General features: G+C 32.3%; 1 protein-coding gene across 1 annotated transcript; it reads left to right on the top strand.

Moving 5' to 3' along the window:
• Positions 1-76: 76 nt before the first annotated feature.
• LOC106071242 (U6 snRNA-associated Sm-like protein LSm4) lies at positions 77-5,335 on the top strand. Its single transcript, XM_013231295.2, has 5 exons — positions 77-296; positions 1,840-1,881; positions 1,982-2,080; positions 3,190-3,364; positions 4,070-5,335. Exons 1-5 carry the CDS (start codon positions 294-296, stop codon positions 4,180-4,182), a joined length of 432 nt encoding a protein of 143 aa, XP_013086749.1. The 5' UTR covers positions 77-293; the 3' UTR covers positions 4,183-5,335.
• Positions 5,336-13,433: the final 8,098 nt, after the last annotated feature.

Here is a 13,433-nt window from a genome sequence, read left to right as displayed (position 1 = left end):
TGTTTTTAATTTTGCTATTCTCTATTCTTTTTAATTTAAATTCATAATCGTAAATTGAACAATTTCCCACATTGCACTTCGCTATCACAATTAAACTCGTAAATCGCATCAATGGAAAGACTACGTTTTGTTTTCACTCTATGACTATGAATATGAACTCTTAAGACAGTTTAACTTAAGTCTATGATACTTTATACTTCTTTTATTCAAGTATTGTGATAAAATCCAGACTAAGATTTTAGATCAAGATCTAAGAAGTGGTCCTATAAATCTAGATCTGCAATTCTTTCAAAATGGTACTAGTCACTAGTCAGCTATGAAGCTATGCTGCATCAGTCATCATCAGATGATCAGTGCATGCAATTTTAATTTTATTTTTTATATTTTATTTTTTCTTTAAAATTTTAAATAAAATGATTCATTTTGTAAATAATCTAGAAATATATCATCTACTAATCTAGTAGAAAGAAGAAAGATTTATTAAATCAAATGATAATAATAATTCCAAGACATAATTTATTTGTCTTGATCTTCTTAGCAGGCTTAGGCTTTACTTTTAGGAGTTTAGTCTTAGTGAATTAAGTGAATAGGTCTTCTAGACTCTACTGTAACTCTTACTCTACTTCTAGAATCTAAGATCTCTAATAAGATCATAAGTACATCATCAATGGACATCAACAATACTGTTACAATACTAAACTAATGATAGAGCAAGAATCATAGGCCCCATGACATAGGTCTAGCCAGTCTAGGACTAGGTCATACTACATAAAAAAAAAGACATAATCATCTTTTTTTTTTTTTTTGAAGTAACCTCTGTTTTTTTATATTATTATTAGATAATCATAATGCTCTATGAGGATATGATAATATGATCTATCATTTAATCTATGCTATGACATAGCCAATGTCTATAAATACAGTAGTTATGAGTAGTTATAATATATTAAATTTTATGTTAAATATATAAAGGAATAAAGGTTATTAAAGTTATATATCTACTTGTAACTTATAGTAAAACAGCTTGTAGTCATAGTAAAATTAATATACAGATCTAGTTCACATACAGATTATGATTATAATTATACTAATTATAGATTATAGATCTAGCTTCTAGTGACAGCCTATAAATAATTAAAGACTTGGTCTATACACTCACAGATATATGTACTTTACTACTACAAAGTCTATACACTCACAGATATATGTACTACTCTACTATAATACTAAAAGTACTACAAATATACTTACTACTCTATTATCTGTAGCTATAAAAATAAATATTATAAATCTAGATCTGTACTAGTCTGATTAGTACTAAAATATCTAAATATATTAGTAATTAATATATTATCATAATTAAATAATCATCATTTATACCAACTATTAGAGATGCTTTTCCACTTCGACATTTATTATTTAAATCTAGATCTCTAGAGAGTCTATTTCATTGTTGATACTATTTAAAATCTTTAATATTTTGAATCAGCTATTTCTAACAAATAAGATAGCAATAATATAATAAAGTAACAAAAATATTATGCAAAAATTATCAATTAATTTAGAATTTTAAAGGAAATGAAGTGATTATTCACTTATAGATTTTATTAACAAGTGTTATAGAGAATGCATTGTCAGTCCTCTGATGATCAATATATTAATAAAACAATGAAAACTTTATATATTCTTTTGTAAGTTTCTCAAGATGTAAGCTATATTATGGTCTTACCTGTCAATATGAATTTGAATGCAAACATTTAAGTTTCTATTCTCATCTCTTTTTTGTTTCTAGAACTAGTACATTTTTTATTTCTAATCTATTGCCACTTTTATTTTTAGCTGCCCCTTTCATTATTGCGGACAGCTGTTAATCATCCCATGGTAAGTATTAATGTATTAAAATCAAGATCTGTGTATTAATAATAATAATAATAGCATTTAAGGGAATTTATTACTAATGGTTTTTGTTTTGTTTTTTCAGTTGGTTGAATTGAAAAATGGGGAAACATACAATGGTCATCTTGTGAGTTGTGACAACTGGATGAATATTAATCTTCGTGAAGTCATTTGCACATCAAGGGTAAATTGCTTTCTCATCTTTATGTTACTGAATTCATACAAGAATCACCACAGTAATAAAGTCTTTTAGTTGCATCTTCTGTCTTTGAAAATACATTTCCGTGTTTTTTGCCAGTCTGAACCAGAACATCCAAGCACACATTGATCAAGTCATGCTGTAGTAATTATCATAATTGAAATAACTTATTCAGTGAAGGATATAGCTAGAAAACCTAAACTATTAATTAGTTGTCAGATTCCCATCATTGGCTTCAAAGATGTCATGACAGAGAAGCATCCATTCTGTGGGCATGTATTTTTCCACATTCTAGAATGCCTACAATGCAAACCATGTTTGCATGCTCATGTTGACCAGACTTGGCAACAGTGAAAGAACAATGACTATTATAAGTAGAGTGAAATTGTGAATATTTTGCTGAAAGATGTGTTCAGTTCTTGAGGCAGACAAATATCTTTCATGATTTGATATGCGATCAACATGAATTGTATATCTTTCTCATTTCTTGTTTGCTTTGAAGTCATCTTTGAATGCCCCTTCCTAATCCACCTTAGGCAGACCCTACTACCACTACAGCCCAACATAACCAACAGCCTTTACGGCAGTGCTGAACAACTGAAGAAAACAACACACTATTTTTCCTTGGCACAGTCTGCAAAGAGCTCAAAGCTCAGCAGCAAAAAGCTGGCTAGAAGAAGAAATTTGCTTTGAAGTAGACTTTCAAATGTTAGTTGATTGTAATTAATTAAACTTAGGCCTATGCTTAGTTCATCAGTTTTACTAATATTATCTGCAATTTTATTTGCCATTTCAATTCACCTGTTTCTTTGACAGTGCATTCTGGCCTATAAGCACCTGTCTACCCAACTACTATCACATATCTGCTAGAAATGAGTGACATTAGCAACTCTCTACATCTAAGCCAGAAGACATAATTTTTCTTTTTTTTTTTTTCAAACTAAAGACTTTTGATTCAGAAGCAGAGTGATATAATCATCATTCAACACTCCATATGTATATATAATTTTGTTTGTATTTAGTTGAAAAATTTTTTTAAAAAATTAATTAAGGTTTATAATTCTAAATTCTATTTTTTTTTCACATTTTTATAGGATGGTGACAGGTTTTGGAGGATGCCAGAATGCTACATCAGAGGAAGCACCATAAAATATTTGCGGATTCCTGATGAGGTCATTGATATGGTAAAGGAAGAGGTTGTTCAGAAGTCTAAAGGCAGGGGTGACTTTAAAGGAGGTCGAGGTGCTGGACAAAGAGGGAGAGGTAGAGGTAAGAATTTGAGTGCTTAAAGTAGATTAACGACTTAAAATAATTCTCCATAATTATTTCAGAATATCCCAAAGGTTTAAAAAAAATTGCTCTCCATTGAGCACAGACAAATCACATGCTTTACTACATTCAAGAAGAACAGATTAAGACTTACCTCTTTAAAACTTATTTAAATTAGGTCTTTATAATGTTTTTTTTTTTTTTGTTGGTTTGTCATGTTCTCATAGCACCATGAGCTGACATTATGTTTGTCAATGCTGTTTGTTAACAGCACTATATAAATAGTTAGTTTTATTAGTATTAATAAGAGACCTTCTTTTCTAATGAGATCAGTCTCATTAAAAACTAAAAAAGGGGTACCAGCACCTTTTTGAAAAAATTATTACTTTTATTTTATTTTAACGTATATTATTAATTTTTAGTAGTTAAAAGTTAGGCAATCTTTACTGAGTACCGGCACCTAATTTTTTTTTACAAAAAAAAAGCACTGTATATATATATATATACATATACATAATTTTTTTTTGAGACTTGAAATTTTTGGGATTGTTCAAATGTTAAATTATATTTAAAAAAAACTAAATTATTTGTTATTTTCATCAACTAAATATTAATTTCTCTATTTTTTTCTTGAAAGATTCTTTTATTTGTTGACTTCATTGATATTTAATTTTCTATTATACTTTTACATCTCTTTACTTTCAGGAGCTTTCCAACCAGGTGGCCGTGGAGGAGGTAGGGGTGGTGGTGGTGGTGGTGGAAGAGGTGGCGGCGGTGGCGGACCTGGAAACAAACCAGGAAAAGGACGAGGAAATTAATAATTGTAATAACTGTATATTATTGTTTGATAATGTCTTTTGTTATGATTATGATTGTATTTTTTTTTTTTTATACATTTAATAATTAGAAATGTAAAAAATAGCTGGGTTTTTTTGTTTTTTTTTTAAGAAAAAAAATTGTACAAATAATTCCATTTCTCCATTTTTTTTAAAATATCAGAATAAGTCAGAATAATGAGATTTAATTGACTTAAGCATAAAAGGCTCACAAAAAAATCACTTAATTGAAAAAAAAATATTTCTAAAAACATTTTTTAAACAACCATAATAGCATAAGGGATAATTTTTAGTACTGTGATGTTACTTGAAAATAACTATTCCTAATTCTCTTTCATGAATTTTTATTACATTTGAACCTAGTTAATTATTTTTACCTTCATCAATTACTTGAAAGGGCTTGGAAAATACTTTCTACTTCATGTTTTTTTTTGTTTTTTTTTGCTGACGACAGTTTCATTGTTTGAGCTATTAGCAGATTTGTACAACTTTTGTTTTTGTTCAAGAAAGAGATAAAAGAATAAAATATGTAGCATGAATGTAAGCCAAATGTTGAAGTAACTAGACTTTCTATGTAAATACATGTCACATCTCATCTTTGTAGCTTCATTGATATCATAAAAACTGTTATGAAGTTGTATTGAATATATAGGTTAAAAAAATAACACTTCAATGAAGTTTAATTTAGTTGCAATAACAATGTTTGCAGACCTGAAAGTTGTTGGAATTTTAGAATTCATCCATATTTTTTTTTTAATGCGACCTATTTAGAACTAGGGCAGCTGCTAATGTCGCAATACAAAAAGGAATGAAAAAAAAGTATGCTCTGTCACACTCTTTGTATACATTTGGGAATGCCTTGTACTAACTGTTCAGTATACTTGATTGCTATCCAACCATTTATCTTTACTTCCTAACCTTATGTTCTGAAGTACATGACTAAAGGATGTATTTGATCATTTACATTTCTTTGTATTTGTTTTTGTCCTTTTTCAGCCAAACATTAGGCTATCATTACTGATTGAGTATTCATGTTTGACAAACATTTCTGTAATTATTTGGATGTTTGTTATATTGTAACTGTATGATTGTCAAACATTGGAATATACATTACAATACTACTGTTGCTATGATATTTGAAATGAGTCTCTTCATTTTTTTCAACCTCCCATAGGAAAAAGTCACTATTGTGTGTATGCTGATTGTCAATATATCCATCCATCCATTTGTCTGTTATTTTAAAAAGTGAATAGCTTTTCAAAATCTAGTTTCACTATTGCCTTCATTATGCTTGAAGTTGGTGTAATGTAATTGCTACTTTTACATTTGTGAAAGCAAGACCATTTTTTTTTTAAAAATACAATACGCATCCTTTCTATAATTCAATTTGTAATCGCTGTATTAGTGGCAGTTAACTATGTGTGATGACCCAAATACCTTTTGTTGCCGGAGATATTTGTTAAAGGGAAGAAATAATTTGAACCCTGAAGTTGAAATCATGAACACACACTATAAACACACTGGTAATAGATTCACTGATCATGAAGTAGGAAACTAGTTTACTTGACCCCTGTATTTGTGTTAGTATATGTGTGTGTATATATACACTTTGTCTTAAATAGCCTCTCTAACATAAAGAAAAAGGTAAAATTCTATTTTTAACTCATTTGGCCATTTTATACTATGAGAAATTAATAAAACTTTCAAACCTAACTTACAAATAGACAATCAGGAAGACACAAAGATCAAGGCACATTTCTTATTTCATATGCTAGGACAATATTCGGACATATTCTTCCCTAGTGTCATCAGAGCATTGACTTACCTGAATCAGCAAAAAAAAACAACAACCTATGTCATAGCACAGTTTAAGACTGTAATTAACATGCCTGGATAGACTGACATGGATATACATAGAATGCAATCTTTTCTTTTAAAATAACTTCTGTAATATATAAGATTAGAGCAACTCATATTAACATTTCTAGATTGCACATATACATTCATCCAACGTGTGCTTTGTTGCTAGTTGGTTGTTGTGTCTCTCCAAACTTTCCTTTTGGTTTATTCAGGAGGCTGGGAGGGTCCACATCAGATAGTTAAGTTTTCCCTTCTTTTAGAAATTACTATTGAAATTAGTTTAGCTGTTCTAAATATTGTTCCCTAAACTATTTCTTATATAGCATCTTCATTTTTTTATTTTTTTTTTGTTTCTAAGTAGACATTATGACATGCTTCATGGTTTAATATATGCCTTCTGACCTTAACATTTAATTTTGATAAGAATAATGGTCTGCAGTTCTTGGGTTTGTACCACAGGAACTTTTTTTTGAGATAAAACATAATCAAGCAATTGTCCAATTTAAAGAAAAGGATTGTTCCTTTCTCTTATCAAAACTAGAATGTTGTGTGGGATAAAAAAAAACAAACAACTAAAGTCATCCTGTATCAGGACATTCTAATGTAGGTAACTGTTACGGTTGGAGCGCAACATGGTGTGAATGAAAAATGGGAATGCTTGTATTGAACGGCCATGATGGCAGAGAAGAAAATGCCGAGAAATTGTATGGACATGAAAATAGTATAATCATTGTGTATTCTTTTAACACTATGCAAGTACCGGTAATTATAAAGATAGGCTAAGAAGTAAATTGCTGTATGTTGATTTACAAGTAGAAAGTCTATCGTCTTAACAGTAACATCATTTGAAAGGAATAATCTTACATGTAACAATGTCATGACGATGCTTGAATCTCGTTTGTCATATTTAGAGTAATAATAATAATAATCTTTATTGCCATATGGAAATTTGTCTTACAATTTGTGCATTACACCAAACAAAAAAAAACATTATAACTATAAGAAACCAAAGTGTACATTCACACCAGACTCACTCATAATTTACATGTGACAAAGTTTATACCAGATTGTTCTTATTTAATGATTTGATTGCCAGGGGAACAAAATAGTGTTTGTGTCTGTCTTTGCTATCGTTGTCTCGTATCTCTTTTGTGATGGTAAAATCACAAAATCCAGACACAAAGGGTGATTCTTTATTTCGAGGATCTTGTTAGCTTTTTTATAGATGTTTGTCTCAAACAACTGCCCAAATGGGGTTTGTTTTTTGCCAATGATTTTACCAGCAGCATTTAGGATTCTATAAAGTTTATTTTTAATGCTCAGATTGCCATACCAGGCAGTGATATTGAAACTTAAAATATTGCAGATATGAGCGTGATAAAACATAGCCAAGGCCTTTTCGCTAACATTAAACGAGAACAGTTTTCTTAGACATCGTAATCTTTGCTGCCCTTTTTTGCTGATATAATCAGTATTTGCAGTAAAATTTAGTTTATTGTCTAGGATAGTACCAAGGTATTTAAAGGTTTGCACAATTTCAATAGTCTCTCCAGCTACAGAAACAATATCATTTTCCTTCTTTTCCCTACGAAAATCGATTATCATTTCTTTGTTGTTTTTTTTACATTTAATACTAAAAAATTATCTTTACAGTATTTTTCAATGTGTTCTATTTCTTTGAAATACTCATTTACGTCTTAGCTCTCAGAGAGCAGGGCAAGAATAGCCGCATCATCAGCGAATTTTGTGAAGGAGCAAAAAGGACTATCGGATTGAAAATCATTGGTGTACAAAATGAACCACAATGGCGATGTCACAGCCCCCTGGGGCGCCCCTGTGTATGCGTTCATTTGATATAACATTGTTTACCCTAACCCTCTGAGATCTCTGGGTCAAAAATTCATTAGCCCATAGTATTATGTATGGATTAATCTTCAACGCTTTCATCTTTTCAATGAGTAAATGAAGTTGTATAGTGTTAAAAGAAGATGAGAAATTAATAAAGAACAATCTTACATAAGTGTTCGGTAAGTCCAGATGTTTGTAGACACAATTTAAAATATTTAGGATGGCATCGTGTACACCTTTACCCTTTTGGTAAGCAAATTGTAAAGGGTCTAACTTATTACAAAGATCATTCAGAGGAAACATTTTAACCAATTTTTCTAAACATTTAGACACAATGGAAGTAAGTGAAACAGGTCTATATTCATTCATTTCTTTTGGTTTGGAAACCTTTGGCACAGGTACAATTATAGATGACTTCCACACAGGTGGTATCTCATGGTTTAGTAATGAAGTAGAAAAAATATCTTGGAAAGGTTCAACTAGTTGTTCAGCACATTCTTTTAAGATTCGCCCTTTTATTCCATCAGGCCCACCAGCTTTCATTGGCTTGACGTTTTTGAAAATGTTACAAACTTGCTCTTTAGTAATCGCTAATTCTAAACAGTTGTTAACATTGACATCATCAAGGGCTTTGAGTCTTAGATAATTAAAATCTTTCGTGTCGAAGCGACAATAGAAATCATTTAACTCGTTGGCTAATGTTTTTTCGTCTCTTGTAGCAAGATTATTTTTAATTTTGACTTGTGCTCCTGCCATTTTGTTCATGATGCCCCACGCCTGTCTCATGTCACTTGTATTAATTGAGTCTTCCAGCTTGGTGCGGTAGTTTCTCCTCCCTTTCTCAAGAACGACGTTGAGATTTCGTTGAGCTATTTTCCTTGTCTGTCCATCGCCACTCATATATGCTCTTTTCTTTTTGATTATTTCCCGTTTCCGACTATCTTTCAATGTTTCTTGTAAACATGATAAGCTGTTTTCATGGGCGAAACAAGCCCTTTCACTCAATGGCTGCCACGCCACTTAATTAAGATTAATGTTTATACTAAAGTCTAAATAAGAGATAAATGCTTTTGTACATTTTTGCATAGCGAAGCTAAATTTGGGTAAAGCTTACATTTGTAGATATCTTAAATCAAAATTTAATAAAATACACAGAAAGACACAAAGATAAAGGCACATTCCTCGTTCCATATGCTAGGACAAATTTGTAAAAATGCTCATTTTTCCTTAGCGCTTTTAGAGCATGTAATGGGTTGCCTGAGCTAGCCAGAAAACCAGTGACTTGGCAGAATTTAGGTCATTGGTTAATAGGCATGACTACTAACGCGTGACGCGTAGGACGTAATCATCTTTTTTTGAAGTAACGTCTGTATTATATAAGATTGCCTGCGATCACTAAGAGATTACTAAAATTATTAATGAAAGATAACAACAATTGTAATGGGAGACAATCACAATGGTTAGTGAGAGACTACACCGCCTGGACTAAGTTATTGTAACTTGTAAAGACAAATTGACTTCAATAAATGAATGAAAGAGTTGGCAAAAGCTGTTTCTTTGACTGTACGTGTACCTGACTTAAATACAGCCAATATAGAGTGCATAGAGGCACCTTGTTGGAGTCTTGTTGTCCCAGTATTGATTCCAATCACTTCGTCCGTGTCTCATTTGACAAAATATGTAGGACACTGGTGGGTCTCAGGAGCCATGCGGAAGGCTAAACTCTTCTATAATCTTTGATCTCAATCTACTCTATTATATACACGTGTAACATACATTAATGTTACATACACGCATGTAACTGACGTGGAACTTATCCACATGGAACTTGTAACACACCTATGTATTAATGTATACAGTTTGTGATATGATATTTTGGGTTTTCGGCACAATTTAGGCCATATCGTGCCCATGTTAAGAAACGCATAAATGTAGAATAAAAAAAAAAAAACAACTAATGTAGCCTATGGATTAAAAATTCTTTTTGAATGTATATATAACATATTTTATGGCAATCTCCAAACAGTTTATGCTAATCACAGTATTGAGGTGTTGGTAAACATCCAGAAAACCCTTTATTTCAATCAGGCACTGCTAAGAACGTCTGGCTGATAAGAATCTGATCAGATAAATGATTGACACTCAGAAATTGTGTTTTGTTTTTGTTCGGTAGTAGACGGTCAAAATCCAGAATGTGCGTGTTAAAATGTTTTATATTGTTTAAGAATCAATAACTATATTTTTAATAAAGGACTGAATTTTATCATTTTTATTTATTTGTAATAAATACTCTCAGCACTAAATAACCTTTAATTCTCTTGGGTCGATGAATGCTATGATAATTTGCGCAACTAAGGCTAGGGCCTACGAGCCAACAAAGTCATATTATTATTAATATTATTAGCACAATTACTTACTTTGGTTTCGCTGATGGCTTAGATGGTCTAGAAGGGACAGAAGAAGAACTAGCTGACTTGGTGATGCGCATAGACAAGACTTCCGCAGCATATGGTATGCAAATAAATGTCAAAAAAAAAAAAAAAACTCAAATTGTGACCAATAGCCAACAGGGCTTTAAAAGGGGCATCAGCATTAGAGGTGAAAAGCTGACAAGTGTCAGTAGTTCAAATACATTGGAGCTATTGTCTCAGATAAAGAAACAAAACCCTTACTACTGGTCCGAATTGCACAGTCTACAGCAGCACTTGCAAAACTCAAAACAATATGGAAAGGCAAAGCTCTCGACACCAAAGTCAGACTGATGTGCTCCCTGGTCTTGGCCACATTTTTATATTCTTGCGAGTAGTTGAAGCTGACTGCATAGCTAGAGAAGATTCTAGCAATGGAATTGAGATACTACAGACGGATCCTAGGTATCACATTTAAAGACCGCATTACAAAGAGATTAGATACAGTGATACTGCAGCGATTGGACCCTATGGTGACCTGCTAACTATTGTAAAAAGACGCCAACTAAAAAAATGCGGCCATATAATAAGGCCTTCGGGGCTCGCAAGGACCTTCCTTCAGGGAACAGTACCAGGAAATAGAAGAACAGGCAGACAGAGAAAGCGACGGTAAGACAACATAAAAGAATGGACATTGAAAGAAGTTCTATCCAAGTAAAAGACAAAGAGGAATGGAGAAGGTCTTGCCGTCCAACAGACTAAGAGATAAATGGAGGTAAAAATGTTCTATTCAAATTATCTTGAACATATTTATCACTATGTGTGCGTGCGTGTAGACATCTCTGTATTTGTATATTATAATTATTCTTTTTGCTTTGGAATCGATATTGTGAATGTTATGTCTTAAAGTGCATTAAACGCAAACATGCACATGTATTCCATGCATGAAAAGTGCTTGTTATTGCACACAGATATTATGCGCACCCTCTGCCCAACTCACACACAGGACGCACACACAGGACGCAAGGCTTTCATTTACTCCACTTTAAAGTGTGCATTTACCGTATTTCATTGGTGCCACATAAAGGGCGCCCTCAGGGGACAGAGTACAAGGTGAAGGGTGTTTGAGTGTTTATTGATTAATTGATTGTTCAATGATTCCTGCCTGTTCTTATAGTTTAAAAAAAATCTTACATAATTTAGCAAAATATTTTTTTAAAGGTGCTCTCATGATACCGTATGAAATCATTTAAACTCTTCATTTACCAAACGAAGCTTATCCCAGATCACGTGTAGATACCTCTTTCAAATGTAGTTGCTTCTCTCAAACATCCCCCATTCATGTCAGTAACGTCAATACCCTCAGGTGGAATAATTTCTTCAAAAGGGGAATAATTTCATTTTAATGTTGTAGGCCTAATCACCCTCCATGAAATCATTTCGTACAAATTCAAAATGCAGTCATTTTTAATTTAGATGTAGTCCTTCTATTCAACTGCACTCATTTTAACTGTGTAGTTCCCTTCAGGTATTAAAGAGTCAAGCATCGATTTTATCACGCTGGTGACATTGGTCTGGTAATCTTAAACATAACCGCTCTCAATTTCTTTAACAATGTTAACAGACTATCTTCAACTGTTCCTGGTATGGAGAACATTATCTTCTCTCCGTCTCGCCGTGTAGTCTATACCTCATTAGAAACAACAAAACACAAAAAAACACCACAAAACTGAATTTCACAATGTAACGTTGGCAATAGATTTATGCTCTTTTTGTATGTAAATACAAAGTTGAACCAATGTCATTTGTGGTTGTCAACATATAGAGCATGCCAGAAAAGGTGTTAAAGTCAAATGCATAAAATGTATGGAATTCACAGCTTGCATAATTGATTAATTAATGTCCAAATCCAGTTTAGTCTAAACATGAAAACAATGAAAAGTATGTTTAACGCCTATTATTTCTTTAATGGGCTCTATTAGGCTCGAAGCATTGGTGTACAATCTAGACATCATGCTAATTTTCGCTGTCATTTACATTGAATTGCAAATCATTATTGTTTCCAAAGAGATTTGAGATCTCTCCCCCCTCCCCTCAAAAAAAAAAATACCACAGATAAATCAACGTCTTTGAATGAAATATGCAGGTCAGGTCACAACCGGGTCTGCGTAACCACGTCATATACTGCACATTTACATTCTGACTTGAAAACTGTACCATGTCAATGTTGTATCATGTACCTTGTCAATGTTGTATGATGTACCATGTCAATGTTGTATGATGTACCATGTCAATGTTGTATGATGTACCATGTCAATGTTGTATGATGTACCTTGTCAATGTTGTATGATGTACCATGTCAATGTTGTATGATGTACCATGTCAATGTTGTATGATGTACCTTGTCAATGTTGTATGATGTACCATGTCAATGTTGTATGATGTACCATGTCAATGTTGTATGATGTACCATGTCAATGTTGTATGATGTACCATGTCAATGTTGTATGGTGTACATTGTCAATGTTGTATGATGTACCATGTCAATGTTGTATGATCACGGAAATATGCAGTGAAATGCATTCTTTTATGATTGCTATCAGAGAAGCACAACAAAAAAAAGCGGGGCTGGTGTGTAAACAAAGCAACAGACATGTTCTGTACTTAACGTACGCGTTGTTGCTGCATGTTTGTTGAATGTTTGTTGCACACGATTTATATGAATGAATGATAAAACCGAATGGTTTATAGCATGCATTTGTTTAACTAGCAAAGAAACGTTGGTCTCTGCGAGGAACCAAGATAAAACACCTGCTGAACGTAAAGACAACGGTAGGTGAACATAGGATCAACTTCAAAGACAGTGGGAAAACAATGATGGCTTTGTCATAGCTTGAAACATGCAAACGACTTTTATAAAACACAGTTATCTTTGTATTACACACACACACATGATTTGTTCGTATAATTTACAGAGTGTACTTTAAAAGAACAGATTATGACGTTTCTTATGGGCCTAGGCCTACTCTTCCAGCTGTAAAAATGATAAGAAATAATTGCATTAAAACTATTTGGAAGGAAAATCGATAATGACTGTCACATTTTGTTATGACTAAG

The sequence above is a fragment of the Biomphalaria glabrata genome, chromosome 5 (genome assembly GCF_947242115.1).
Source record: "Biomphalaria glabrata chromosome 5, xgBioGlab47.1, whole genome shotgun sequence".
NCBI classification, from domain to species: Eukaryota; Metazoa; Mollusca; class Gastropoda; family Planorbidae; genus Biomphalaria; species Biomphalaria glabrata.
Note: the sequence above shows the minus strand (reverse complement) of the source record. Positions and strands in the feature narration are given on the sequence as shown.

Bases quoted from the DNA above. Each gene is read 5' to 3' on its own strand.
- LOC106071242 (XM_013231295.2), top strand. The intron at 2,081-3,189 runs GTAAATTGCTTT...ACATTTTTATAG, and splicing joins AAGTCATTTGCACATCAAGG to GATGGTGACAGGTTTTGGAG. The intron at 3,365-4,069 runs GTAAGAATTTGA...CTTTACTTTCAG, and splicing joins ACAAAGAGGGAGAGGTAGAG to GAGCTTTCCAACCAGGTGGC.